At 37.3% G+C, this 27881-nt stretch overlaps 1 protein-coding gene across 1 annotated transcript; it reads right to left on the minus strand.

The window, feature by feature from the left end:
• pld1a (phospholipase D1a) lies at positions 1-27881 on the minus strand. The gene is made up of 26 exons (XM_051868271.1): positions 27698-27881; positions 21916-22093; positions 21079-21248; positions 20866-21008; positions 20163-20274; positions 19626-19691; positions 19104-19162; positions 18528-18620; positions 17910-18062; positions 17668-17817; positions 17253-17336; positions 15169-15250; positions 14882-14992; positions 14611-14802; positions 14236-14431; positions 12926-13054; positions 12647-12765; positions 12360-12473; positions 12058-12168; positions 10433-10521; positions 9568-9681; positions 5812-5861; positions 4487-4621; positions 3347-3500; positions 3144-3261; positions 1-2130 (listed from the first exon to the last, which is right to left on the minus strand). Exons 2-26 carry the CDS (start codon positions 22010-22012, stop codon positions 1906-1908), a joined length of 3066 nt encoding a protein of 1021 aa, XP_051724231.1. The 5' UTR covers positions 22013-22093; positions 27698-27881; the 3' UTR covers positions 1-1905.

The following is a 27881-nucleotide window of genomic DNA, read 5'->3' on the forward strand; positions in this document are numbered from 1 at the left end:
TTTTACTTAAGAGTTTTTGGATTTATTTGAAACAATTCTCTGTACAAATGCATTATCGAAATGGAGCCAGGGCTAAATACAGTTTGCTGTCAAATTCACAATTAATATAACTAGAAACATCATGCCGGTAATGAAATGTGCTAGAAAAGGTAGCACAGGAGTTCGTTTCTCCCTGAGAGCTCAATGTTATTCAGTCGGGTTTGGCTTTTCAACAATTCAGAGAAGATGCAGCAAGCTTTAATCTTCAGATATAGTGATATATGTTCAGAAAGAGAGCAAACAACATTCTTAACTCTTCCATTTTAACTGATTTAGAAGTTATGCTAAATCATTTTAGTGCCAACATGAAACATTAACAAAATTAAAATGGCCCCCATTTGCTTTCACAGTGCATATTCCAGCTCTAATTGTGAAAGATTCAGCTGTGCATTTTATACTTAACAGAAAAAAAAGAAAAAAATGCTTGTATTTAGGCACCATTATGGTTTATAACGCCCACATATTACAGATAGATAAAATTCTCATCGAGTATCCAGTTTCACTCAGAAATGTGTCACATTATGGCAGCAATATTGGTTGAAAATATTCACACACAACCATTCAAAAGGTAGGGGTCAGTAAGATTTGGAAAAAATGAATACTTTTTCAGCAGGGATACATTAAATTGATCAATAGTGACAGTAAAGACATTTATAATGTTACAAAAGACTTATTTCAAATAAAAAATTTTTTTTAAACTTTCTATTCACCAAAGAATCAAGGTTTCCACAAAAATATTCAGCAGCACAACTGTTTTCAACATTGATAATAAGAAATGTTTCTTGAGCAGCAAATCAGCATATTAAAATAATAACTGCTGCAAATTCAGCTTTGCCATCACAAGAATAAATTACATATTAAAATTAAAAACAGTTATTTTAAATTGTAATAATTTCACAATATCACTGTTTGTACCAACCCCAAACTTTGAATGGTAGTGTATTCCCATACAGTACTCTTTATTTGAGAGGGGAAAAAAAGAAAAAGCAGAAAAAATAAAAATCACAAAAACTATTTGTGAAAATACCATCAAAAATATGTTTAAAAAAATGATAATTGCAGAAAATGGCTGACCTGATGATATTCAGACACCAATGGACAATGTGAAAATGGCAACAAGCGCTGACTCGTGAAAATCTACCTGTGCCACATTTGTGAAGGGGAAAATGTAGGATTGGACGCCACATGTCGATGTTTGGTGTTGAGAAGCACCAATTTCCTTCAGTTACTCAGCACTTTAATTCACAGACAGATTGTCTGGTCTCCCCAGAGCGCCGACACTTAGACGCAGGCAGTGAAGCTGGACAGTAAAAGCCTCTGCAGACTCGGCCTAAGAGCAGGTTCACCAGACAGAAAACACATATCACTGTCCTCAGCCTGTCATGGATGCGCTTCCACTGGGGTTGCCGTGCTGAAGAATGGGCCGCAGTGACAAAATTATATCTGACAGGGCTTCCACTCTCCATTTTGCCCTTTATTTTGAGTGGTGCCTTTACAAATGAGCCAGCTCTAGCAATAAAAATCAAATGTACATTACAGTTATATTATTTACCTAAAAGCCCTTCTGTTTGGCATCTCAGAGAGGAGACTTTCATTTATACATTATAGTAAAAGCATGAGAATATGTGCTGATAATCACTGTGCTTATAAAATATCATTATGTACATTTAAAACATTGATAAAAGGTACAAAACAATATGAAGCTGTCCATTTCTTTCATGACAAAGGACAGACAATTTGTCCTTTGCTCCTTCATATCCGTTGGTGTGGCGTTTCACAAACAAAGTTTCGTCTGCCACAGTGGAGTTTTGTATCCCCCTAATGCTGGAAGCAGATGGTCTTTTTTGTGGTTCTGATTTGGCGCCATCAGGTCCAGATCTCAGTGGGCACCATGGCTTCTTTGGTGCCTACTGAGGGCATGAGGTTCTCCTCACAGAGAAACTCCAGTGGGAACTGGACCAGGAAGCCCCTAATCTTCTTCAGTAGCTCCAGAGCTTTAACAGGGTCCTCTTTATCAAGACCTGCTTTGGACTGGAAATTCAAGAGCTCCTGTTTGTTCCTCACCAGACTGGAGGGCAGACAGCGAAAAACCTGCAATTTCATCACATCAAAAGTCCTCAGTTTTTTGCTGCTCACATTGTATTTGGCAGTTCAGCACACATGATAAATTCTTAAATTTTTTTAGTGCACCAGAGCTGTTATTGTTAACTAAAATGATTAAAAACAATTGTTAACTGAAATAAAGCTGCAATTTAAACAAAAAGTTGAAGTGCTAAAATTACTAAAACTGAAATAAAAAATAAATTAATGCTAAATATAAATATTAAAAAAGAAAAATGTATATAACGAATTAAAATGAAAACTGAAAATAAAATTAGCATTAAAGGTAAAACCAATATTACAGTGGTCTATTATTATGCAAATCTAGGTTACTGATGGCGATGGCATTGTAGAAATGTGACATTTGACATCATGATTAATTTATTCTGCAAATAATAATTAGAGGAATTTGCATTTTATTTTATATTTTCTTTTAGATTTTTTTATTTTATATTTCAATTTTTATTTTATATTATATTTTATATTGTTTTATTTTATATTGTATTTTTATTTTATTTTATTTTTTTGCTTTATTTTATATTTATATATATATATATATATATATATATATATATATATATATATACATACACACACACACACATACATACATACATACATATATATATATATATTTATTTATTTATTATTATTTTTTATTGTATTGTATTGTATTGTATTGTAAACTAAAGCTTCCTAATTGTTGTGTGGCTGATGTGTGTGGATATTTATGAATTTTCCAGCCTACAATGATGGCTCAGAATAAGAATCTCTCGTTCCATTAAGCCTCATTATTACTGGCCTGCCATGAGACTGCCAAACAGCCAGCTGAGCCTGAGAGCTTCGGTGGTGATTGAGAGCAATCCCTTTCAGACAAATGACCAAGCAACACCTCTAAATCATAATTCAAATGTTCCATGTAATAAAAAGATGGAAAGTAGCCATCATTTATTCCATTACATGCCCAGGAGTGAGTGGAGAAAGACAAAAGGAATCACACACACCTTCTCATAGATGGTGGCATTCCGACCCGAGACGCTCATCCAGACGTCTTTGTAGAATCCGTTACTGATGGGGTCACTGACATCAATGGTTGGATCAGTAAAGGCACCGAGAATGGTTCTGGTTTATGGAAAGACAAAGACTTTTAGCTGTGATTCAGTTTTGTTGCCAACACTAGGATGGTTGACTTTCCATCATATCTTACTTGAAGCACTCCAGTCTGAGCTGCAGCGCAAACTTGCCAGCCTGGTACTCTTGACCATCCATCACTGATGGCGTTGTTTCAGAGTCCTCGAAAATCACAGCTACCTCGCTGTCCCTCTTCCCCAACATGCTGCGGTCATTGATGTTGGCAGAGCCTGTTAAAACAAAAAACAAAAAAAACAAAAGGTGTTTAAAATAATAAATATACACATTTTTAGTTTAATATTTGACAGAATTATCTATAAAAATATCTTAAATATGCCTAGTAGCATTAAAAGCAAGACAAAACAAAACAATTCTGAGCTGTATCATAAATTGCAATAACTATGAAAGGAAAAGGAAACGCAAACCGATCATGACTTGCTTAATCCAAAATATCAAGAACAATAATAATCACAGACAAGAAAACAAGATTTTTTTAATACTTTGCGATTCAATTTGATTCATTGTTTTATAAGTGATTGGATCTTGAGGCATTTAATTCAATAGCACACAAATCTTCCACCTACAGAATCAGAGATAACTCAATTTCAGTATGTGGCTAAATGTTCCCGTCTGCCTCCTTCTGATCTATGGCTTTCCTCATTGGATTTCTTATATCATCTGCAGAAATCTAAAGCTGTATCTGAAATGACAACTCGAATATCTTTTATGAGTTTCTTCCGCTCCTCATACTCCTCATAAAAACTTTTTTTTACAGATGTGATATGTCTTTCAGTCATGGTATGAAAACAGAGGACTTAGCTTAGATCTGCTGAGCAAATGTCAATACTGCACATCTGGCAGTGCAGTCATGTGTAAAATACACAGATCACATTGTTTCCTCATTAAAACTCACTTCTTTTGGAAACAAAGTCTGTTGACCTCATTTCAAATACACTATTTTAGGGAAATGACAAATGAGTGGACAAATGTGAAAACCAGCTATTTAGCTGCCAAATCAGTGATTATATGGGCCCCGGGGTCTTAGGAACTATACTTCAAAATCAAATGATGTACCACAGTGTTCCACAAGGGGGAGTAAAAGGCTCTAGCCATAAAGAAATGCACTTGCTCAGCGAGTCACTCAACACTTAGAGAGAAGCAAGCATAAAAACACCCTATTAATTTGTTTTGGCAAACTGTAATAATGTTAACTTACCAATAATGACAGTGTTGTCATCAGCGATGAGCAACTTGCTATGAACATAGATGAGTTCAGTCACCAGTCTGCCCTCCAGCTCTGCATGAGTCCTCAGACCACAAATCGAGATGTAGTTCATCCACTGGTCATCCACTGTGGGGGTGTCAAGAGAGAATCCGGTGAAATTAGGACTGTACAACACTGCCCAGAAAAAAAGCCATTTAGACCATTCTAGAAGATAGTATTTTCTGTCATGGATCCACAAACTTTTTTTGTGAGCCGAACCCCTTTGACACAAAATATTTACTTGAAATCCCCCCTGAGATTTTAACTCTTGTAAGCAGTTCGTTTGGAATGTACACTCAGACATTAAAATGTTATTTTGTAAGAAAATAATGTTGTTGTTTGTGTGTTTGTTTTTTTATATTTGTGCCGTTTTAGGGGAATTTATGGCATGTTTTAATTTCTAATTTTCATTCATGGAGATAACATGGACAATTTGCCATGGTTTAGTGTAAGATTTTACATTTAAAGCTCTGTTGGAAAACAGAGCTTTAAATGTAAAAAAATTATCACTTTCACCAATAGACTGCTATAGAGTTCCACTATTGCTATTTGCTATTTACTATGCTATTTGACATGCTTTTTCACTAACTGAATTCATATCTTGATATTATTCAAGATATGAAATCAATTATTACAATAAAAATCACTTTTTGTCCAAGTTTAGCATTTTTTTGTACTAAAGTAAGTTTTGTACTGAAGTTTGTGCTAAAATGTATTGTCTCATCCTTTCATCTCTCTCTTTTTTATGATTTAATTAATTATAAGCTTTTAAATAAACTCACAAACCCCATTTTGAGAAAAACTGTCACATGTAGTATGAAGGTCCCCAACTCAACTGTAAAGTATTTGCTTCAGATTTACTTCTACTGTTACCAAAAAAAAAACAAAAAAAAACCTTTCATATCTACAATAATATATTATATATTATATATTAGGCTGACAGTTTTGTCATTTTAAATCTTTCTTAAGCAGGTCAGAGGAATACTGGGAGTTCTGAGTTTAGCACAACAGCTTCATAAATTTCACCCCTAACCCCAACTCAATACTGGCACAAGCAGACAAGCAATTACAATAAGTCATAAATACAGTACTTATGTAACCATTTAGCACATTTCGAAACATATGATCACTAGTCTTACATATTGCAATGTTGTGGTAAACCACAGAAGAGAGCTCCCTGCCACCAGTTCACATTAAACTATGTCACAATCACATCATCATATCGCTCCTTCCCTAACATCTGACACACAGAGAGAGATGGAAACAATCAGACTTACTTTCTTTCTTCAGCTGAGAGATTATGGAGTACTCTCCTCTGTTCATGGTCCTAAAAAATAGACATTCAGGCCATGATTAGGTAGAGAACAAATGGTTTTTCAAATGTTATTGTAACATTATAGCAGCTCATTGTGCTCTCTCAATGACTTGACATTATTCTCTCAGTTACCATGGGTATCTTCCAAAAAGAAAGCTTATAAACCAGAAACATGTGGCAGAGAGCTGCAGCAAATGTATAAAAAAAAAAAAACTTGTAAATAAACCTTGCGGCAGTTTTCCATGTTTAATGCGACACTGAAGCACTGCTTATTTCCATTTATTTTCCAGAGGAGTGAAACAAGCATTTAACACTTGGCTGTGCCTCTTACGTGTGTAATGGAATGAACTGGTAAGCTGGTATTGGAAACAAAGGCGCACTGTCTAACACGGGGTCATTATCCTCACATCAGCGCCATTTACAATTTTCCTTGCCAAATTCCTCCTTTCATCCAAATGATATGCAGAGAGCGTGATTGGAAGGTTATCATGGAGATGAGGATGAATATGCCTGACTGCAAAATGAAAGCAGGTTTGTCTCGTAGATCAGGGCTGCTTGCGCTTCCTCTCTGATAGGGTTGAAAGAAGCTGTGAAGCTGTTTAGCGTGTTGTCAGACTCATTAAAGCTTAATCAGGGGAGGAGAGGAGAGAATGTGTCTGAGTTCACTAAAGAGGAAGCGTTAACTGCATCACTGGGAAACCAGCTACTGCTGTAAACTTATGAATGACACTGCAGAAACTGGAACAGACAGTCAAGCCATGCACAGTGTACATGATACATCCTACTTTTCTTACTTTTAAGAAAATGTAATTCAAGAATGGTTTGGAATATAGACATAAGGCTAGATATTTGGCAGATTATTGTAGAAGTGAAATAAATTATGTAAGTGAAAAAGTTGTGGAAGTTTATGAAAATGTAAAAGGTAAAAATATAATATTTTATATAAAATATATATTTTACAAAACATGTTTTATTCTAAAATTGCAAGAAAAGAAGTTGTGTTCCAAATTTTAGGCTGATTTCAAAAAATGAGCTTTCCGTAAGATTCTGTTTGGGTGCAGTACCAAAATGTCTCAGTAGATGACAACCAAGCTCCATTACTGACCATTTAAGGGCGCCTCCATTTCCATATATGGTTTGACTGATCTGAACCATATACAGTGGGTACGAAAAGTATTCAGACCCCCTTAAATTTTTCACTCTTTGTTATATTGCAGCAATTTGGTAAAATCATTTAATTTTTTTTCCTCATTAATGTACACACAGCATCCCATATTGACAGAAAAACACAGAATTGTTGACTTTTTTGCAGATTTATTAAAAAAGAAAAACTGAAATATCACATGGTCCTAAGTATTCAGACCCTTTGCTGTGACACTCATATATTTAACTCAGGTGCTGTCCATTTCTTCTGATCATCCTTGAGATGGTTCTACGGCTTCATTTGAGTCCAGCTGTGTTTGATTATACTGATTGGACTTGATTAGGAAAGCCACACACCTGTCTATATAAGACCTTAAAGCTCACAGTGCATGTCAGAGCAAATGAGAATCATGAGGTCAAAGGAACTGCCTGAAGAGCTCAGAGACAGAATTGTGGCAAGGCACAGATCTGGCCAAGGTTACAAAAAAATTTCTGCTGCACTTAAGGTTCCTAAGAGCACAATGGCCTCCATAATCCTTAAATGGAAGACGTTTGGGACGACCAGAACCCTTCCTAGAGCTGGCCGTCCGGCCAAACTGAGCTATCGGGGGAGAAGAGCCTTGGTGAGAGAGGTAAAGAAGAACCCAAAGATCACTGTGGCTGAGCTCCAGAGATGCAGTCGGCAGATGGGAGAAAGTTGTAGAAAGTCAACCATCACTGCAGCCCTCCACCAGTCGGGGCTTTATGGCAGAGTGGCCCGATGGAAGCCTCTCCTCAGTGCAAGACACATGAAAGCCCGCATGGAGGACTCCAAGATGGTGAGAAATAAGATTCTCTGGTCTGATGAGACCAAGATAGAACTTTTTGGCCTTAATTCTAAGTGGTATATGTGGAGAAAACCAGGCACTGCTCATCACCTGTCCAATACAGTCCCAACAGTGAAGCATGGTGGTGGCAGCATCATGCTGTGGGGGTGTTTTTCAGCTGCAGGGACAGGATGACTGGTTGCAATCGAGGGAAAGATGAATGCGGCCAAGTACAGGGATATCCTGGACGAAAACCTTCTCCAGAGTGCTCAGGACCTCAGACTGGGCCGAAGGTTTACCTTCCAACAAGACAATGACCCTAAGCACACAGCTAAAATAACGAAGGAGTGGCTTCACAACAACTCCGTGACTGTTCTTGAATGGCCCAGCCAGAGCCCTGACTTAAACCCAATTGAGCATCTCTGGAGAGACCTAAAAATGGCTGTCCACCAACGTTTACCATCCAACCTGACAGAACTGGAGAGGATCTGCAAGGAGGAATGGCAGAGGATCCCCAAATCCAGGTGTGAAAAACTTGTTGCATCTTTCCCAAAAAAACTCATGGCTGTATTAGATCAAAAGGGTGCTTCTACTAAATACTGAGCAAAGGGTCTGAATACTTAGGACCATGTGATATTTCAGTTTTTCTTTTTTAATAAATCTGCAAAAATGTCAACAATTCTGTGTTTTTCTGTCAATATGGGGTGCTGTGTGTACATTAATGAGGGAAAAAAAAAAAAAAAGAACTTAAATGATTTTACCAAATGGCTGCAATATAACAAAGAGTGAAAAATTTAAGGGGGTCTGAATACTTTCCGTACCCACTGTATTTCCATAATTTTCATGCAATTTATGAAGTAGACATCCTATATAGATGTAGTATGGGAAGTTTGCCAGAATTTGATATGAATTCAACCTCTAATAAACACATAATAAGAACACATATGTGCGTTATAGCTCACTGCCACATCACAAATGGAAAATCTGTTATGTATTTTCTTTATATTTAAAACATTTTGAGAATTTTTTTTCTCAAAAAATTGAATGGATGTTATCTTTTGAACTTATGGCATGAAAACAAACTGAGGTTTCTACCAATCTTTCATGATTTTTCATGTTCATCGCTATTTCAAAATAAAGGTCTGAACACGCCTTATGAGTATGAAAATATTGTTGCAAATTCATAAATCACTGCTCCTCTGTAATTTATTTTTTAAAATAAACTAGAGATGACGATTGTTGGCTTTCATAACATATAGTGTTTGTCAAGATTAACTATGAAATGCAACACAGTACAAAAATTAAATGTGTTGCAAATACTGTTTCAGTTTCACGTCTTAAACTATAAATTGAAATAATACAATACAATATACAGTAGTATATATACATAGTACATAATACAATATAGTATATACTGTATATATAGTAATACAGTATAGTATTACAATATAGTACAGGCATATACTGTTCAAAAGTTAAGGGTCGGTAAGAATTTTGGTACTGTGCCATAGATCAGATCAAATTCAATGTTTTTTTTTTATTTATTTTTTTTATCATCCTTTCCAAATTTTGATGCTGTTGTCTGTAATGAATATGTTTAGATTTGGATACTGCCCTCATGAAAAGCATCAATAGCAAAACATCCATTGCTAAAGTCTTACGGATGGATAACCTATGCAAGTTTTTTTTAATTTTGTGTGTGTGTGTGTGTGACTGTGCTGCCCTTTCTTTGCTCAAAGACACGTGCACAGAAACGATTTCATTCCTACCTGTAGTTGAAATGCATAACAGCCTGGAGTGCACTTCCTCCACCTGTGGTAATGTCTCCCTCAAATCCAGGCAGCAGGGGTGTCACCACATACACACGGAACTTTTTATTCTCCCTGTGATAAATTACAGCAAACATCAATTCCAAGACAGCCTGTGTAAACACACATATGCTTATTCTTAAATCATATACCCTCACTTCCATTGACATTAATGGTAAAAGATCCTTTCCAAGCCATTTCTCTTTAGCAGCATTTCCTTGTGTTCAATCGGTGTGCTGCCTCCATAATTATAAAGTCATTACGAATGGCTCTTCTCCCAGAGAGCTCTTTAAGCACATGCCAACATTGTTACAGCGCACACAACAGCGCACTATTTCAGTATTGAGGACAACGCCTGGAATGACTAAATGAAGAGTGGCGCACCCACAGACCATGTCTGGCTCACATCAGTGCGGTGGCAGGTGCTAGCTTCTCATTAGCCGTCAGTGCGCATTAAAGACAGGCCTGTCTCTGCAGCTGAGCCTGCGTGCCCGACAGCAGCGGTGAGAGACTCGTGTCTCCTGTAATTCAGATACTTCACAAGGAACTACAGTTTCCAGGACTCCATTAGCATGGGATAAGGCTGTACTTTACTGTTGATCTCACATGCTTTCAATAAAGAAGCGAGGCCATACTAATACTGTATGTCTGGGTAATATTGATATATACAGGAAAGATTGGTTGGCTTGCATGTGTTGATATGCATGTGTAGGGATGTCATACACCTATTTTTGTGTGGGGCAAGTAAGACAACCCAACATGATAAATTACAGTGAATGGTGATAAATTACAATCAGTGTTAATGCATTAGGATTCTCACACTTACTTGTGAGCTCTGATAATTCGCTCAATAATGGCATCACCAATCTTGTTGTAAACATGTTTGTTATCGGCACAGCTGATGAAGAACTGGTTCTGAAACAAAACAATGAAACAGGAACAATCAATTCAGTTTATCAGGCATATTACAGGGTCGGGAGAATGCTTGCATATTTTACTTCTGCTAGGCCGTGACTAGGGCAAATAATGGAACATTTCTGTAATCATGTATGTTATTTATGGCATGGATTTTCAAAGGGCCTCCCCTTTGAAAGAACCTACAAAACAGACTCCACTAATTGGTCATCATTTTGTCACTGATTTGCTTTGATTGCATAAACTGCAACATTCTTTTATTAAAAAAATTACAACCGAATTCCGGAAAAGTTGGGACATTTTTTAATTTTTACATTTTAATTAACTTAATTAGTTGCTAGATGTTCTCCCAGCTGAATATTTTCAAAAAGTTTTCCCACATTTAATCTACCCACATAACTATAGTATCCAGGATTTTGTTCTTCCCTAATGAAATAACATCCTCAGAGGCAGAGCTAAAGAAAGCAATTTTCTTCTTCTTTTAACATTACTTTTATTCCCTTTAAGGGGACCTATTATGCAAAATTCACAGCAGTCCACCATTTCGCTGTAGAAGCTGGAGATATACAATGTCAGCGCCAAAAAAAAAAAAAAAAAACACACATTACAAATGTTCTGTTATTGGATGTACCAGTCTCCATTGGCTCTCGGCATCTGAGCCACTGAGGACACTGTGGTTAAATTTAAATTTATGAATGAAATGTGCCAAAGAAAGTGTGATATATTTGCGCAAATCATTTTACGCCAGACTGCTTCACAAACGAGTGTCAGTGCAACGCTGGATTTGCACAAAAGTTTAACTTGACGGTACATGCCAGTCATGAGTTAAATCAACTCCACAACAACTACATAAATTTAACCACAAACCATTCAGAAATGTCCAGTTGCATTCTAAAAGTTGTAACTTCTTCCTAAGTCTTTTTTTAAATCAGTGTCTGACTCCGGTTAAAACAATGTAAGGCTGAACACCGCTACTGACAATTTCTGACAATTTGGCTGCGTGAGATTCTCCAGCTTTGTTGTTGTTGAGTATCCGAAGCACAAGCTGTTAAAGCTCCGCCCTCTTCTGGAAAGGGGGCTGGGAGCAGCAGCTCAGGGACATGCACAAAAATAGCATTTAAAGGGACACACAAAAATGGCGTGTTTTTGCTCACACCCAAAAAGGGGCAAATTTGACAAGCTACAATAAATGATCTGTGGGGTATTTTGAGCTGAAACTTCAGAGACATATTCTGGGGACACCAGAGACTTATATTGTGCAAAGGGACATAATAGGTCCCCCATTTAAATTTTATTTATTTGTTTTTACTTGATGAACATCCACGATATGGTTCTTCTAGAATTTCCACTGAATCATTCTTGGCACCTCCCTTGATATGCTCTGATAAGCACTGATGTATGCCATTCATCAATAATATGAAGCAACTGAAATGTCAAAAGTGTTTTATAACATAAATTGCACAACAATGGTTGTCAACACATTTGAAGCATATTAGTGAATGCTCACAGACAGCGTGAAAGCGGGAGATTGTGTACCTCAATGTAGATGAAGTGCTTGCTCTTGGCAATGACCTGAATATACGCATTATGAATGGACTCCTCATGGTGCTTGATTCCAGCCGACCAGTCTGCTGCTGACCTCAGAACCTGAGAGACCATTTACATTTATGGGCAATTTTATGGGCATTTATGGCAAAGTTACTTAGTGTTCATTCAAGGCATCCATTTTTTTTTTTTTTTTATCAGCAGGCATATGTGTGTTCCCTGAAAATCAAACACATGATGTTCCTGGCATCATGCTCTAATAGTTACATGTACAGCAAATGATGCTTTCTCACCTGGACTTTGGTCTGGATAGACTCTGGCACTTGGTACTTCAGATCATTGCCTGTGCTGTGAGATTTGGGCAGTAGAAATGGGTAGGAGAGTGATCTGTACTTTGGCTTCATTATCTAAAGGAGCAAAAAGTCTTTACTGTGACAAAATCGAATAATGCTTCATCAAATCTCAGAGCTTAAAGTTATATTGAAGAAGTTCACAAAGGGATTTCAGAAGACTGTCAAGCATAAATTAAGTTTAAATTGTGTGGGTCATGGCTCAAGCACAGGGGTGGTAAATTTCTCACTTTGGTGAAGTTCCAGCGTTGTATAAAGTGCCTGGCCACATCTCTGGCTGCTTTCCCATGCACCACTGAGGAGATGTCATGCCAGGGCATTCTGGGGGTTGTGTACCTGTCAATAAAATCTATAGTCGAGCACAGTGTTAAAAAGCAGGATTGTAAACATCCGAAATCCACTGAAAAGACTGCGTTTAATAACACAATTAACCTTGGAAAACCCGGATTAATGATCATTGAAATGAAGAAAGAAAACAAAAGCAGCCAGGCAGTAAACGTGTGGCTCACCATCAAAAGGCTTGTCCAGCTGAACCCAGTCTTTGTAGACAAAGTTGCAGTAGTCTTTGCCGTGCCAGAAGCGTGTGTTTCCCATCAACTCTCCAACTCCTGTCTGAAGACTGTGCACTGAGCCACTCTCTGCACACACAAGACATACAAATCTGATCAAAACACAAACAATATTTTGTAATAAATGACAGTTACTTTCAAATCTACTAATTTTACAAATAAACACAATATGTAAGAGAATAAAGGCTATGAAATAACTATAGAAAATAAAATAAAAATAAATAATTGTACAAAAGATGGTCATGTACAAAAATAGTGTCTGAATTAAAACAAAATAGTTCATAAATAGTTTAAATATAGACAGTAATTTACTTGTTTTTTTATTTTTTATTCAAGTTAAAAATAAAAGATTTTGATGCTTATAATTTTTCAGTGAGGTCTCTTTTGAACCCCACTGTATATGCTAAAATATGTACATGTTGCAAATGAAAAGGTTACTAAAACAGATTACTGTTAGAAATAATTAAATGCCTGACATCAGACCAAACAAACAGATTACTGACACATTTGGGCCATTATTTTCCATGTCAAACATGCAAGACATTAATAGCCACTGCACGTGTAGCAAAATTTTAGATTTATCCACAGTAAAAGGATCACACCATAGTCTAAAACTGAATAATTAGTGGGAATCAAAGGATTGGTTATCTTAACAGCAAATGAATGTGACTTTGGTGTAAGAATCAGTGACAAATGAAATCTATGATAAGGTCAAAGTAATTTCTTAGCCTTAAGCCAGTCTCAAATACACTTAATCCTCTCTCAGACAGACTGCAAACCGATCTATATGTTTCTTATATGGCAGGGAGAACAAACAGAGAGAGCTAAACCAAGAAAATGATGGGGCACTCGCTCGAGCCAGGGCAGGGTGTCTAGAGCTACACCCACAGTACTATCAGCCAGGATAAGCATCACTGCACAACCAACAGAGAGGAAAAATATAGAGATTCACACTGACTGACATTGACAAGTAACAGAGAATTTGTGACCTTTTTGCACAATTTACTGATCCAGATAGTCTAGAGATATAAAAGAATTTAGATTGGGAATATTTTATGTGTATATATATATATATATATATATATATATATATATATATATATATATATATATATATATGTGTGTGTGTGTTTATGTGTGTGTGTGTATATATATATATATATACATATACACATACATACATACACACATATAAACAGTTTGTTTTGTGGAATCAGTTTCCACAGGTTAGTTGCAGTAGATTCTCTTACTGTTCGTGCTGTCGATGCTACTGATGCTGTCAGCATGGTGAAGGCCACGTTGGATATGACGGTACAGGCTGAAACGTGTCTTGCGAGTGCGACCGATGCCTTTTAGTTTGGGCAGGTCCACTGAGTCACCAACCATCGACCGGCTGCTATTTCCACTGGAGGACACTTTTTTCCTGGGTGTGGATGAATCCAGTCCCTGAGTCCCAAAACAGCATAATTCCACTTCATTAAAACTAGCAGAAACCTTTAATCACAGTCTTTCATTTCAAACTTCAAAGCCAAAAAGTTAGGTTAAGTGTGTCATCCATGGGTGTGGCACAAAAAATGCAGCCAAATAAAGCATGTTTGTATAGACATGATGAGGCTGTCTCTAACCTGCTCTATGGCCTGAGCAACAGAACGTGTTACACTCCCCACGTCTGTCAGTCGGTGCTCACGATCGTCCCAGCGGCCGTACGCCAGGTCAATTCCCCCAACGAAAGCAACTGATTGGTCGATGACTACAATCTTCTCGTGGTGTGCCCATAAGTAGACAGAGGAGGACATGTGATCCGGGTGTCTCATCACCTTTAAGAGGGAGGAACAGTTATAATCAATAAGATGTCACAAGATATGCAAAAGCAGGTAAAAGTCACACACAGCTTACCTTTATGTTTGGGTGAAGGTGCATTAGTGTTCTTTTGCTGTATTCACTATTGATGCCGAGTGCCAGCTCCACTTCCTTATACAGCATAACAAAGATCCTCACTCCTTGTTGCTAAAAGTAAATAAATAAATAAAAAGTTAATAAAAATGTAAATAAATTAAATACTGTAAGTAAATAGGTTAATAAATAAGTTCATAAGTTCATAAATAAATAAATAAATGTGTATTCCACTTCACATTCATGTTAAATTGTGAGAAAGGTACCAGAATAATGTAAAGAGGACTTACCGCCTTGCGTTTCAAAATGCAGTCAAGCCTCCAGCGATTTCCTTCCACCACAGGTCTCTTCAGAAAGATCTCAGGGCTCAGCCTGCACATTATAAACACAATCATATAGCAAATACAACATAATGCACCACAAGCGTACCTCCTTTATAGTCTACATGAAATCAAAATGGACACAACTTGCTTTCTTAATACGCATTCCTGCTCTTGTTGTGTACATCATTATTATAAACAACATTTTTTTTTTAAATTACTTCATTAAAAAAATATATATAATTTCATTAAAAACGTAAAATAATATATCTTTAAAGTTTAATTGCTCTGCTGTTTAAGATACAACCAAGTGTCAAGGCGTCAATTGTTTTAAGAAGGGAATAGTCATGCATCATATTTAACTGCAAATAGAATAGTCATACTTAAAGGGATAGTTAACCCAAAAATGAAAATTTGATTTTTATCTGCTTACCCCCAGGACATCCAAGATGTAGGTGACTTTGTTTCTTCAGTAGAACACAAATGATGATTTTTAACTACAACCGTTGTGGTTTGTCAGTCGTATAATGCTTATCAATGGTAACTCCATCTATAAGAGTCAAAAAAACATGCAGACAAATCCAAATTAAACCCTGTGGCTCGTGACGACACATTGATGTCCTAAGACACGAAACCGAACAGTATTTATATAATTTTTTTACCTCTAAAACACCACTATGTCCAACTGCCTTGCGCATCCAGTTGGTGAGGTCTGAACGCGCTCTGACAACGGATATAAGCACGAGACATCACTTCCGTCATCAGAACGCGTTTTGAGACCTCACCAACCGGATGCGCAAGGCAGTTGGACATAGTGGTGTATTAGAGGTAAAAAATGAAATAAATACTGTTCGGTTTCTCACACAAACCGATCGTTTCGTGTCTTAGGACATCAATGTGTCGTCACGAGCCACAGGGTTTAATTTGGATTTGTCTGTGCATGTTTTTTTGACTCTTATAGATGGAGTTCCCATCGACAAGCATTATACGACTGACAGACCACAACGGTTGTAGTTAAAAATCATCATTTGTGTTCTACTGAAGAAACAAAGTCACCTACATCTTGGATGCCCTGGGGGTAAGCAGATAAACATCACATTTCCATTTTTGGGTGAACTGTCCCTTTAACTGCAATCTCACATTTAGATCTGGCTCCATTTTATAGTGAATGCCAATAAAATGGTTTTCATGCAGACTTAAATCAATGTTTGAATATTTCATATTCTACAACTACATCAAAAACACACAGCGATTTCTCATATAACCACCCACTCCCTCACACACACACACACAGACACACACACAGACACACACACACACACAGACACACACACACACACACACACACACAAGATTAGACCACTGAGTCTATTCCAGGAGTGATATTTTTGAAATAAGGTAGGCTGAAACTCAACACTAGTGAAGTAAGAGATACCGGTCTTGCTGTATAACAAACACCGCCCACTCTGAGCCCCTAATCCATGGCTACAGATTCTGCATGTGTGCACGTAATGTCTACTCTACAGCAATGCTACTACAAAGCATTACTAAACACAGAGAAATAAACACAAAATACCATTTCATATCAGATTACTAGATCATTCAGGGAAGATCAAAATCAATCCAGCCTTGCTTTCTGTCAATGTTTGACAGTTAACTGTGGCTCTTTTCTTCCATCCCCATTTCACACTAAACTGAACCACTAGACTATCCCAATAAAAAGAAAAAAAGTCCCCCTCTGGTCATGATTTGTCTCACTTACATGAGCGTGGACTGCCACTGGTGCCCCATTAAACAAATACATGCATGTCATGTGCTTTCTCCAATCATAGCTGATATGCACACACAACTACACATAAACTATTTATCGGTTGATTTCCAAGAAAAATTTAAACACTGTGACTGTGGAGTTATCAAAATATTGTCCTGTTTGTTGAAGTGATCTGTCCAGCCTGTGATAGCAATATTGACTCAACCAATAGTGTGAGTTGAGCCGAGACTATCGGTCTGCCTGAACATGTTTTCTTCCTGGAGGGTAAACAGTGAGTACATACCACCAGTCTGTAATGAAGATCTCCTCTTTGGCCTCCTCCAGTGCATTTGCAACATCCTCCATGTAGGTTTTGCCATTCACATACCTGGACAATTGAATTTCTTTTTCTTAGTTGTCAGATATCAAAGAGTAGAGGGTCAAAAAGAAAGCTAAACATGAAATTGTTTTTTGTCTTAAATGGAAAGTTCATTCAAAAATGAAATTATGTCATTGTTTACTCACCCTCATGTCATTAAAAAGCTGTTAGACTGTATAACAACATTGGACCCCATTGTCTTTCATTGCATGGACACACAAAAAAAAAAAAAAAAAAAAAACCCTTGTGATCTGAAAGTCATACAGGTCTGAAATGACATGAAGGTGAGTAAATGATGACAGAGTGTTTATTTTTGGGCAAACTCTTAGATTAAATATACCATTTAGAGGGTATGTTCTCCTCCTCCCTTGCAAAAGATCCAAAGCGGTGGGTCCTTAAAAAGGCCTTGCCATGTTTCCGGACAAAGCTTTCAATGGCCTGACTCCACCACAGTGCATGTCTGTAGCTATTAAATTTCAGCACTAGTTTCCTGCACAAGACACACAAACAAACACAAATTGTCTACAAGCTGAGAGAGAGACATTTATAAGTGACATTAAATTTGAGATTAAGTGAACACACCTGGACAGGTTCTCAATGCTCACTCCATGCTTGGTCTCTGTGTATTTGGAGTCCATTTTGATGCTGAATTCATTGTCCACCAGCAGGACAAATGAAATGGCACCAGTGTCTGGCTTCATGTACAGCAGAAAAGAGTCCTTCACAACAAGCCACCTAAACAGAGAGCACAAAAGAATTCATCATTAGACTCCATCACAACCATGAGGTCAAACCTAACCTAAAGTATGCATCTCTAAAGTATTTTTATACCGAGAGCAGTGGAAGGCAGCGATACGGTGTCAGTTTAATCAGAGAACGAAAGTAGCACGGTATCAGTGGAGCAGAGATAAACAGCTTGCTAGACTCAAAGAGACTGAATGGTGTGTGTGTGTGTGTGTGTGTGTGTGTGTGTGTGTGTGTGTGTGTGTGTGTGTGTGTGTGTGTGTGTGTGTGTGAGAGAGCAGGTGCCCGCTCTATCTGAATTGTGTATTTTCACAGATAACACTGCTTTAAAGAGTGTCTCACAAATGTTAAAGCTCAAAGTGAAGAGCACAGCCTCACTGCATGAATGCATTTCATCTGCTCTTGTGGTTTCCTTAAAGAATTCAGCAAAATATTTTGTGTTTTATGAATAATTACCTCTTGGACCAGCGGTAGCAGACTTCATTGCGGCCACAGCAGTTCATGCCTGGGATACGGTGACCTCCTGATCTTTTATAAACAATGCCTTCTCTGAAAGATACAGGTTTGTATGAGTGAGTTAAAGGGTGAATATCATGAAATCCATTAAAAACATTGCGTCATATTTCAGATAATAAAGGAGATAATAGATTACATGTTGCAAAACATTAAACATTTTAGGAGCATCACATTTTTTTCATTGTGACACTTTCATGACAAGCACGTCCCCTCCCAAATTCTTATGACTTTTGGTAATTATACATCATGGGAACATTTGTGATTTGTCAAGCATCCAGAAAAACATCCTGACACACGGTAGTTTGTAGCACATTAAAGAATTTGTGATTAACATGCTTAATTAAAACTTGTTTCACATGTGTTACATTGCGTCACAATGTAAAAAAAATAATAAAAAAAAATAATAAAAAAATTCAGAGACCCTAAATAAATAAAGTTGCATTTACTATGCAATAGTAAATGCAATTATTGCGAGGCAATAATAATAACAGTAAAGCAAAAAGCATGTGTCCTTACAAGCCTTTAGGGCCCAAGTCCTGAATGAAGGACAACTGGCTTACATCAATAAACTCCATCTGGAAAAGAGAAACAATTCTGCTTAAAACCAGTGAGACAGAGACGCAGCTTCAATTAAAAGAAGTTACACTAAATCCTCAGCTATATTGACCCTCTGAGGGTATTAAAAAGGAAGAGAGGGAACGGAGGAAGGAATTTGAGAGAATTTGAGAGAGAGAGAGAGAGAGAGAGAGAGAGAGAGAGAGAGAGAGAGAGAGAGAGAGAGAGAGAGAGAGAGAGAGAGAGAGAGAGAGAGAGAGAGAGAGAGAGAGAGAGAGAGAGAGAGAGAGAGAGAGAAAATTACGGATGTCCTTGATTAAAGCCATTGGAATTGCACTGCGCTGAGAGAAAAGGTTGCACATTAACACGCTCAGGACACACAGTCTCCATCTGTAATATCGATCCTCACGCTGCTGCTTCATTAAAGATAACTCAACGTGAGCTCCATCAGGGCCTGAACTCTATAATCAAGTGTGAGCTTACGGTGGCGTAGTATTTTCGGTACATTGACATCCTCAGCAGCTTGTTTAGGTAGTCTTCCAGTTGTTTCTGGAAAAAGAAAAAAATATTTGTTAGTTTGTTTTAAAAGTTTGATTCTGTAGCACCAGTTGTGTACCATGACAGATAATAGTAAATCTCAGAAAGTAAAAATGGCATTGAAAGGAAGAGCTGTACACTAGTTTATCTAAAGAATTTCCTTAAATATCTACAAAGAAAATGAACAGCAAATTTACTTCAGAAACTCAGGAGACTGAAAAAGTTTTATTCAACAGCTGGACACTTAAGAATTTAATCAGTAGATCATGAGAATATTCTCATGTGACTCACATGATATGATATGACAAGCAGAGTATTGTTGTATATGCTCAGATACCACTAAATCATGTCAATGACATTGTGTGGGAGAGACCTGACCACAGACTCACACGCCTTGTGATGATCCAAATTACGTCATGCTCAACATTGTCTGTGATCACTTCCTGTCATGTGATCAAGGGTTGGTGATCAAAACTGACTCACCCTCCGACTAGACACTTGCTCCTCTCGTGCCAACTCGTCTCTGCCTCCCCGAGGTAGTGCAGGCATCCGCCTCACCTCGCTCCTCTTTATGCTCTTCCTTCTCTCAGTATGGCTAAAAGACAGAGATATCATAATCATATCATCATATCATAATAAAAGATAAAGAGGAATAACAATAGCAATAGTAAATGATGAGAATAAGTAGCCGTTAAATCTGAGAAAATAACGCAAAGCAAAAAACTAAAGAGCACAGGGAGAACAAAAAAAGAAAAGAAATTTGATAGCGAAAAACAACAGGAAAAAAAAAGGAGTGTAGAGGAAGTGAGAATAATAGTTTCTATAAGAATGAGAAGAGTATTCACTAATCTGCTTCCTTTACACCTGGTATTAAGGGCTGTCTAGGGCCATTGAATCTCAAGTGGTCATCTGAGACGCATTACCGCTTACACCAAGTAGTAACGTGCATCTCTAAAGCATCTCTTGTAACCGCTTGTGATCAGGAGTGAATTTCAAACAGCATTGTTGAGACCTTAAAAGGCACAGTGAAAAGAAAATGCTACTCAAAGAGTCGTTCCAAATGAACTAAATCCCTTCAGGAAGGGATTTTTCACAAGGCCGTTAGAATAAGGTAGAAGAAAGTGGTTTGGTAAGAACAGGTGTAAAAGATCATTTAGTGAGTTTATCTGTAGGGCAGGGGTCTGACCTTCGGGTGGGCAGTGGGATCCTCATGAGGGTCTTGTATCGCAGAAGCTCTCTATGAAGGTCCATGAAGTGCTTCTCTTTTCTTTTGACTATCCAGGTGAAATTTCCATGTTTGAGCTCTATCTTAAACACCGCTGGCATTGCCTGTAGACACAGCAGTGATATGAGATCTGTGACATCTTTTAATCTTTTAACTAGTGTGCGCTCCACAGACCTTGGACACGCCTCTGTGTTTGGAGATTTTGAAGCGGTCCGGGGCCCTGGTGAAGCGTTCCACATCTAGGATCTTGGCAGTGATGGGGGCAGTGGTCAGGTAGACCTGCACTTCTGTCTCTTTAAAGCCAATTGTCCTGTACACGGCAGAGAAAGGGATACAGGAAGCCCCTGTAGGAAAACAACAGTGCAAAATGAGGCATGCCTGTGGGGAATGTGAGCTTCAGTGTGTGTGTGTGTGTGTGTGTGTGTGTGTGTGCTGAATACTTGTTGTGACGTGTTGCATCATGTTACACAGTTGTCCTCACATCACTTCCTCTTACACGTCCCATAGTTGAAAAATGCCTGATTAGACAGACCTACTGTAACCCTTTTCCACTTCCTGTCTGAAATATTATTGGCAAAATAAATCCTGTTTATCCAGTTTCACTTGTATCTAGTCATTTTGATAACTAAACAGATGAATTCCGCACACTGATATAGCTTGAGAATCTTAATTTATTACAAAGTTTCAGTCATGCAACCTTTATCAGGTATCATTTTCAAACAGAAAAAGCCGAGCCCACCCAGATTTAAAATACAAAGCAGCCAATGAGGAAATCATTAAAATCAACAATAGCCAGTCACATACCAGGACCGAAAAAGTGATAACCTACTTCAATGGATCAACAATCAAATACAATTATCCAAAATACATGCATTACACACTATACTTCCAATGCAAGACAAACAGACCATAGACAACAAGCCTTCCAGTATTATCTCCAACTACCCCTATAAAACTGATAGTAATACATCAAATGGATTATTTGGGTCTGAAATAATTATAATCACCTACCTGAGGGGTTGAACTTGCAGTCCACCTCTTCAGGTTCATCCTCAGCATCTGAGAACCCCAGATCCCTGGTGTCCAGGTTCTCCACGGTGTCACTCATGTCTGCTTTTATCAGATCGAGTTACTTCTTATGGGCTCAATAAAACATTCAGCACTCTCCAGCCTGAAGGACCAGCATTGCCTGTTTGGACAAACACAATACACACACGTTCAGTCAATACCCTAAAGAAATGGTACTCAACTACTGTAGAAGGGGGAAAAAAATAAATATAACTCAAATAATAATAACTAAACTAACCAAATAATCACGCATAATTAGGATTGTTTAGCTAATCATGTTTAGCAACTTATAAAAAAGGAGAAAATGTTTTAATGTCAATGTCAAAGCTGTATGTGAATGTAATCTCAATGTCAAAGCTGTATGTGTGTCCAATCAAACTCTAGTTTTGGCCAAAACTTATCTGTGACTTGGCAGAAGCTAGTAAAATTAGATAGATTCCATCATAGACGGGCTGTGTGACATGCACTCATTCTTAAGTCATGAATATTAAATACTGATTCACTAGCAATGAGGATAAAGTTGGATTGTGCAAACAATAATTTGTTTTCTGTAGTGAATCATTGCCTGCCAAGTGCATAAAATTCAATTTCGCATGATAAACAACTCCAGTATTGTGCTGTGTCACCACTTGATGTCCAATTTCAATTTTGGGTCCTGAAGCAAAACCAGCTCTAATCTAATTAGATTTGAGTTGGTAAGCAACCAATATGTCTTTTTCATATTCTTTTTCATTCAGAAATTAACGGGTGTCATGTTTCCATTGTGCTTGGTACATTTGTGTAGAATCATAGTGTAATTTAATTTCCTTTAGTCTTAAAAACCTTTGTAATTATATTATATATTATATTATATTATATTATATTAACCTTTATTCAACAAGGACACATTCAATTGATCAAAAGTAACAGTAACGTATTGTTTTGTTAAAAATTGTCTATTTAAACAAGTGCTGTTTTTTTAACTTTCTATTTCATCAAAAAAAGGGAAAAAAGTTTGCAAAAAATTAAGCAGTACAATTATTTCAACACTGATAATAAGAAGAAATTTTTCTTGAGCACCAAATCAGCATATTAGAATGATTTCCGAAGGATCATGTGACACCGAAGACTGGAGTAATGATGCTGAAAATTCAGCTATGCCATCACAGGAATAAATTACATTTTAAAATAAAATAAAATAGAAAAGTTATTTTAAATTTTAATAATATTTAACAATATTGCTGTTTTTACTGTATTTTAGATCAAATAAATGCAAGAGAGAGAATGGGTGATGCATTTTGCAAATGGTGTCTTAGCATTCCAGCAGGAAATGAATGATCCATGCTAACCAGCCAAACCTTGACCCCCTAGTTTGCTAATTTCTATTTAAAACATTTCCTCTTTCGATCAGGCCAAAGGTCAGAGGTCAAAAGTCTTCTCCTGTGGAGCACAAAGTCCCTTCAGTGAATATTAATCTAATAATAAACACAAGATCAGATCAGTGTCATTCTCTCACAAAAACAGCTATTAAAAAGGAAGCCACATCCTGTTTCCTGCAATAGCTCTGGGAGCAAAACCAAGAAAATTCCCTAAACCCCAAAACAGTACAGGAATCACACTGATAATTACTGTCAGAAATACAAAATCCAAGAAGCTGTTCACCGCTAATGCCTTTTTATATTCCTTTAATATTAATTTGCCAGTTAGTGGCATGACTGAGAGATTAAATATGAATTCAGATCTCTGAAGGTGACAGGATAGGTGACCCATCTGAAACTATAAACATACAGGTAAATCATAAAGTGCGAGGTGAGATGATGCCACAACAGAGTAATCATAAGCCACTGAAGCCATAAAAAATATTGCAAAATCATCACCAACAGAGTTAATAATAGATGTGTGGCAGAATGGAGTGCTTCAATAGCTCGATAATCGCAGATGTGGGTTTTATGTATAAAACAGAGTGTTCCATATGTGACGGAAAAAAAAAATCGAGCAACACAAAAGGAAAAAGAATGAGTCAAAAATATTAAAGAAAAATGCTGAAACTGAGCAGCTAAGTCAGCGCTTGTTACTAACACAACACAATTCACATTGGCAAGTTCAACTAAACTAAATGTAACCACTAACACTATTTTTCAAGCCTTTCACACAACATAAAGTCAACATTTGTGTTCTTAAAACAAAATTATCATTATTAGAGAAAATAAGAGGAAACACACAGGGCTGCTCTCTCAATTTCTCTCACAAAGACTTTAGTTGCTTTCCTTTAGACTGCAGTAATTTTGCTGCCAAGTGCATGTTCTCTCTGTAACTACCCCACAAAACCTTCTATTAAACATAATGGAACATTTTCTCCTCTCATTGGTTGGTTGCAGTGGGCTGCAGAGTGTAGATACTAGCTGGTCTATTCAGAGTGATCACATAATGGCCATTTTAAATGTGTGAAAGAGAAATAATGTGTCTTAGAGAGAAGCTGAAACGTCTAAACTTCCCATCTTACGTAAGGAGAGTCTAACAGTGAGGTGTGGCTCTATAATCTGAACTCGATACGACATCATCTTTTCCAGTCTAGCTACCTTTGGAAGCTTCTGCTTAACTCTGAGAAACAAAATCTTCCTTCAATCCTTACTCACTAGAGAGAAAGCCCTGAAATCCATTCACAGACAAAGAGACAACACTGGCATGTTTCAGATCATCTCACAATATGAAAATCCTTCACTACAATGTCACTGTTCACCAATCTGGACTTTCTTTCAGTCAACGTGAAATTGGAATTCCATTTACTTCCTCAGTGTACGTTCCTGTTCTTCCTGTGAATGATTGATCGTTGCAAGTGGTTTCAAATGAAAAAAGGTTTATCTTTGTGATATCAAATCTAAATATAATAACTTCCTTCTGCAGCTGACTTCATTTTGGCTTGTCAGGTTGAGGAGGCAGTAGGCAGTATTTTAGAATGCTCCTATTAAACTCACTCCATCCCCATGGTATGAAACTCCAATTTTCCCTAATCAAAATCAATAACTGCCCTTCATTTCATACAGAAATACCACACATAACAGAAGTAAAATAGATTGACTTCAATTTTTTGACTATGATGGCTGAGTTTACTGTAAACATAGAGGACGGTCTAGCTAGTGGGTAGTCTAAACAATAGTGGTACTGGTAGAGAGGTTCCTAATGGAAGGACTCATTCACTCTCTCTGTGTATAGGTGAACATTTATGACTGTGGTATCTCATGCGTGTCTCCCACCTGTGCACTGACCTTTAGAGGCAGCTTTAAAGAGTTGTGCAGGTCAGAGAGGGGCAGTGAATTAGATGCTTCAGCTATCACTCCGTTGGTACAATATTGCATTTTTATGATTCTTTAGATATCATCTAGCCCAACCCTTACAATCTCAGAATGGAGCATTCCTGAGAAAGGGCGCATATATTTACTGTTTCAAGATATATACACACACGTGTGATTGTACAGACAAAAAAGAAAGCAATCTAAACCCAAAACATGCTCTATTTAAAAGCAGCCAAACATACAATAACACTAAGCTACCATTTAAAGGGTTAGTTCACCAAAAAATGAAAATTCTGTCATTAATTACTCACCCTCATGCCGTTCCAAACCCGTAAAACCTTTGTTTATCTTCGGAACACAAATAAACACATTTTTGATGAAATCCGTGAGCTCTCTGGCCTCCGATAGACTGCAATGTTATTAGCACTTTCAAGGCCCAGAAAGGTAGTAAAGACATTGTTAAAATAGTCCATGTGACTACAGTGGTTCAACCTTAATGTTATGAAGCGACGAGAATACTTTCTGTACGCAAAAAAAAACAAAAATAACAACTTTATTCAACAATTTCTTATCTTTTAGTCAGTCTCCTACACTGTTGATGTTGTAAACACAGTGCAGTGCTTCCAGGTTCTATGTCAGAACGCCGGCTCGGAATTGGTCGACGCTGTTCACGTGAGCACCACGACGCATGTGTGTGATGCTGTGAGGCAGGAGCTGGCCATAAATGAGTCGCCGTTTTTATGTAGAACCCGGAAGCTCTGTACTGTGTTTACTACATGAACAGTGTAGGAGACTGCCACCGAAGAGAAGAAATTGTTGAATAAGGTTGTTATTTTTGTTTGTTTTTTGCGCACAAAAAGTATTCTTGTCACTTCATAACATTAAGATTGAACCATATATGCATTATGTTTGTCCAGCAGCTCTCTGAGAGATGTGTTATAATTCAAGAGGAAACAAAACAAAACAAAGATCATTGGCTCTCTGCATCTCTTAATAAACAAATCTTGATGTAAATTATCTAAAGCAGGACATAAGCCATGCAGTGAACTGTAGAAAATAACTGCAGTACTGTGAGAACTTTGAGCGCTCTACCTGTTAGACAAGCCAAGCTATTATAAACCAATGAACCATATGTAAAGTGATTTGAGTACCCAGAAAAGCGCTATATAAACGTAAGGAATTATTATTATTGTTATTATTATTAAACACTTTCAACATGTGTGCACCCCTCATTTTCAGTATTTTGTCTTCACTGCCAAGAAAAATATTAAAAATTTCTTAAAACAAGAAAATGTTCTTGAAGCAATATTATTTATATTATTATATTATACCAAGGTATTATATATATAGTATATTTTGGGTACTAAACTACAGAAATACACAGATAATGAAAAGTCTGTGAGAACATTCTGTGGATGGGATATCAGCTGTTGCTTCCTGCCAACAAGTTCCTGCCCATTGTAATTCGTCATGGAGACAACGCTCATAACATTTGGGAGGAGAGCAAAAAAAATATATTATGCAACCACATAGGTTAGAGCTTTACAAGTGTGCTACAGACAATTGCGTGTGTTGGGACATGCATGAGACTAAAGAACTGTGGGAATTTTTTGCATTGTCATTGTAAGACATGAATCCATAAACAAAAGTAGTCCATTCATCTTTCATATTAGGATGGGCTTTGTGTCATGGAATGACAGTCTCCATGTAAATTTAAAATGTCCTTGCCAATCTGATATGCAGTTTAGCAGGACTGTTTCTCCCGTTGAAAAAAAGCCTGATTTGTATTAAGATCTGTTTTCAGAGCAAATGCACTTTGTACCTGAAGGCTATTTATGACAGGACGGTGTTCACCAAACAAACCAGTACTACAGTTGTTCTGTCATGTGTCTTTTTACACATTTTAAAGATAGCATGAAGTTCCCAAACAGCTCAGGGTCAGAAGTCTCTTGCATTCGGATTAATGAATGACATGATTAAATTATAAGAGATAAGTAAACAACAAAGAGGGCCATTTAAAACAAGCCAGTGACAACAAAATTAGCCAAACTGACAAAGTGCAAGATTAAAGGGTGTACTGCATTATTATTTATATTAAATGGAGTTAAAATATAATTAGTATATTTAATTGTGTATTGTATCCCTGCCCTTTAGCACAGCTGAGAAAACAAGAGAGGGATTTTGGAGCCTGAGCAAAGCCAAGTTGACTTTCCTCTCTCTTGTGCACTGGTCACACATTCCACACTGGATACAAAAGCCTCTCACACTGGGGTGAGACAGGAACCAAGGCATATCGGTACCAGAAAGACTTTCACAGGTCACAATTAAACACACACACATTCATAACAGTTGCTAGAAATTTCCAAGTTTTCATTCCCTTTAACTCTGCAAGCTGAGACAGAAGTTTGAAGCAGAGCATGAAACAACAACGAACAGCACAAAGTTTCACTGACCTGCCCTGGTAGACGTGATTCCCACATGATAAATCAGCTGTGCTGTTTGACTCCTACAACAATGAATGACTTACTCATAATTTCGCAGAGAGCGTTAAAAGATTATCTCTCCTTTTCTGTGACTCCAAACAGACTAAACAAGAGGGCAGTGAGTGGAGAGATCAGTCATAGGCCAATGTGTTTG

This window comes from Ctenopharyngodon idella, chromosome 2 (genome assembly GCF_019924925.1).
Source record: "Ctenopharyngodon idella isolate HZGC_01 chromosome 2, HZGC01, whole genome shotgun sequence".
In the NCBI taxonomy this organism is placed as follows: Eukaryota; Metazoa; Chordata; class Actinopteri; order Cypriniformes; family Xenocyprididae; genus Ctenopharyngodon; species Ctenopharyngodon idella.

Excerpts from the sequence above, each read along its gene's own strand:
- pld1a (XM_051868271.1), bottom strand. The coding sequence starts at position 22,012 with ATGAGTGACACCGTGGAGAACCTGGACACCAGGGATCTGGGGTTCTCA. Across the intron at positions 21,009-21,078 it reads AACACAGAGGCGTGTCCAAG|GCAATGCCAGCGGTGTTTAA; the intron begins GTCTGTGGAGCG and ends CTGTGTCTACAG. Across the intron at positions 12,169-12,359 it reads CTATCCAGACCAAAGTCCAG|GTTCTGAGGTCAGCAGCAGA; the intron begins GTGAGAAAGCAT and ends ATGGTCTCTCAG.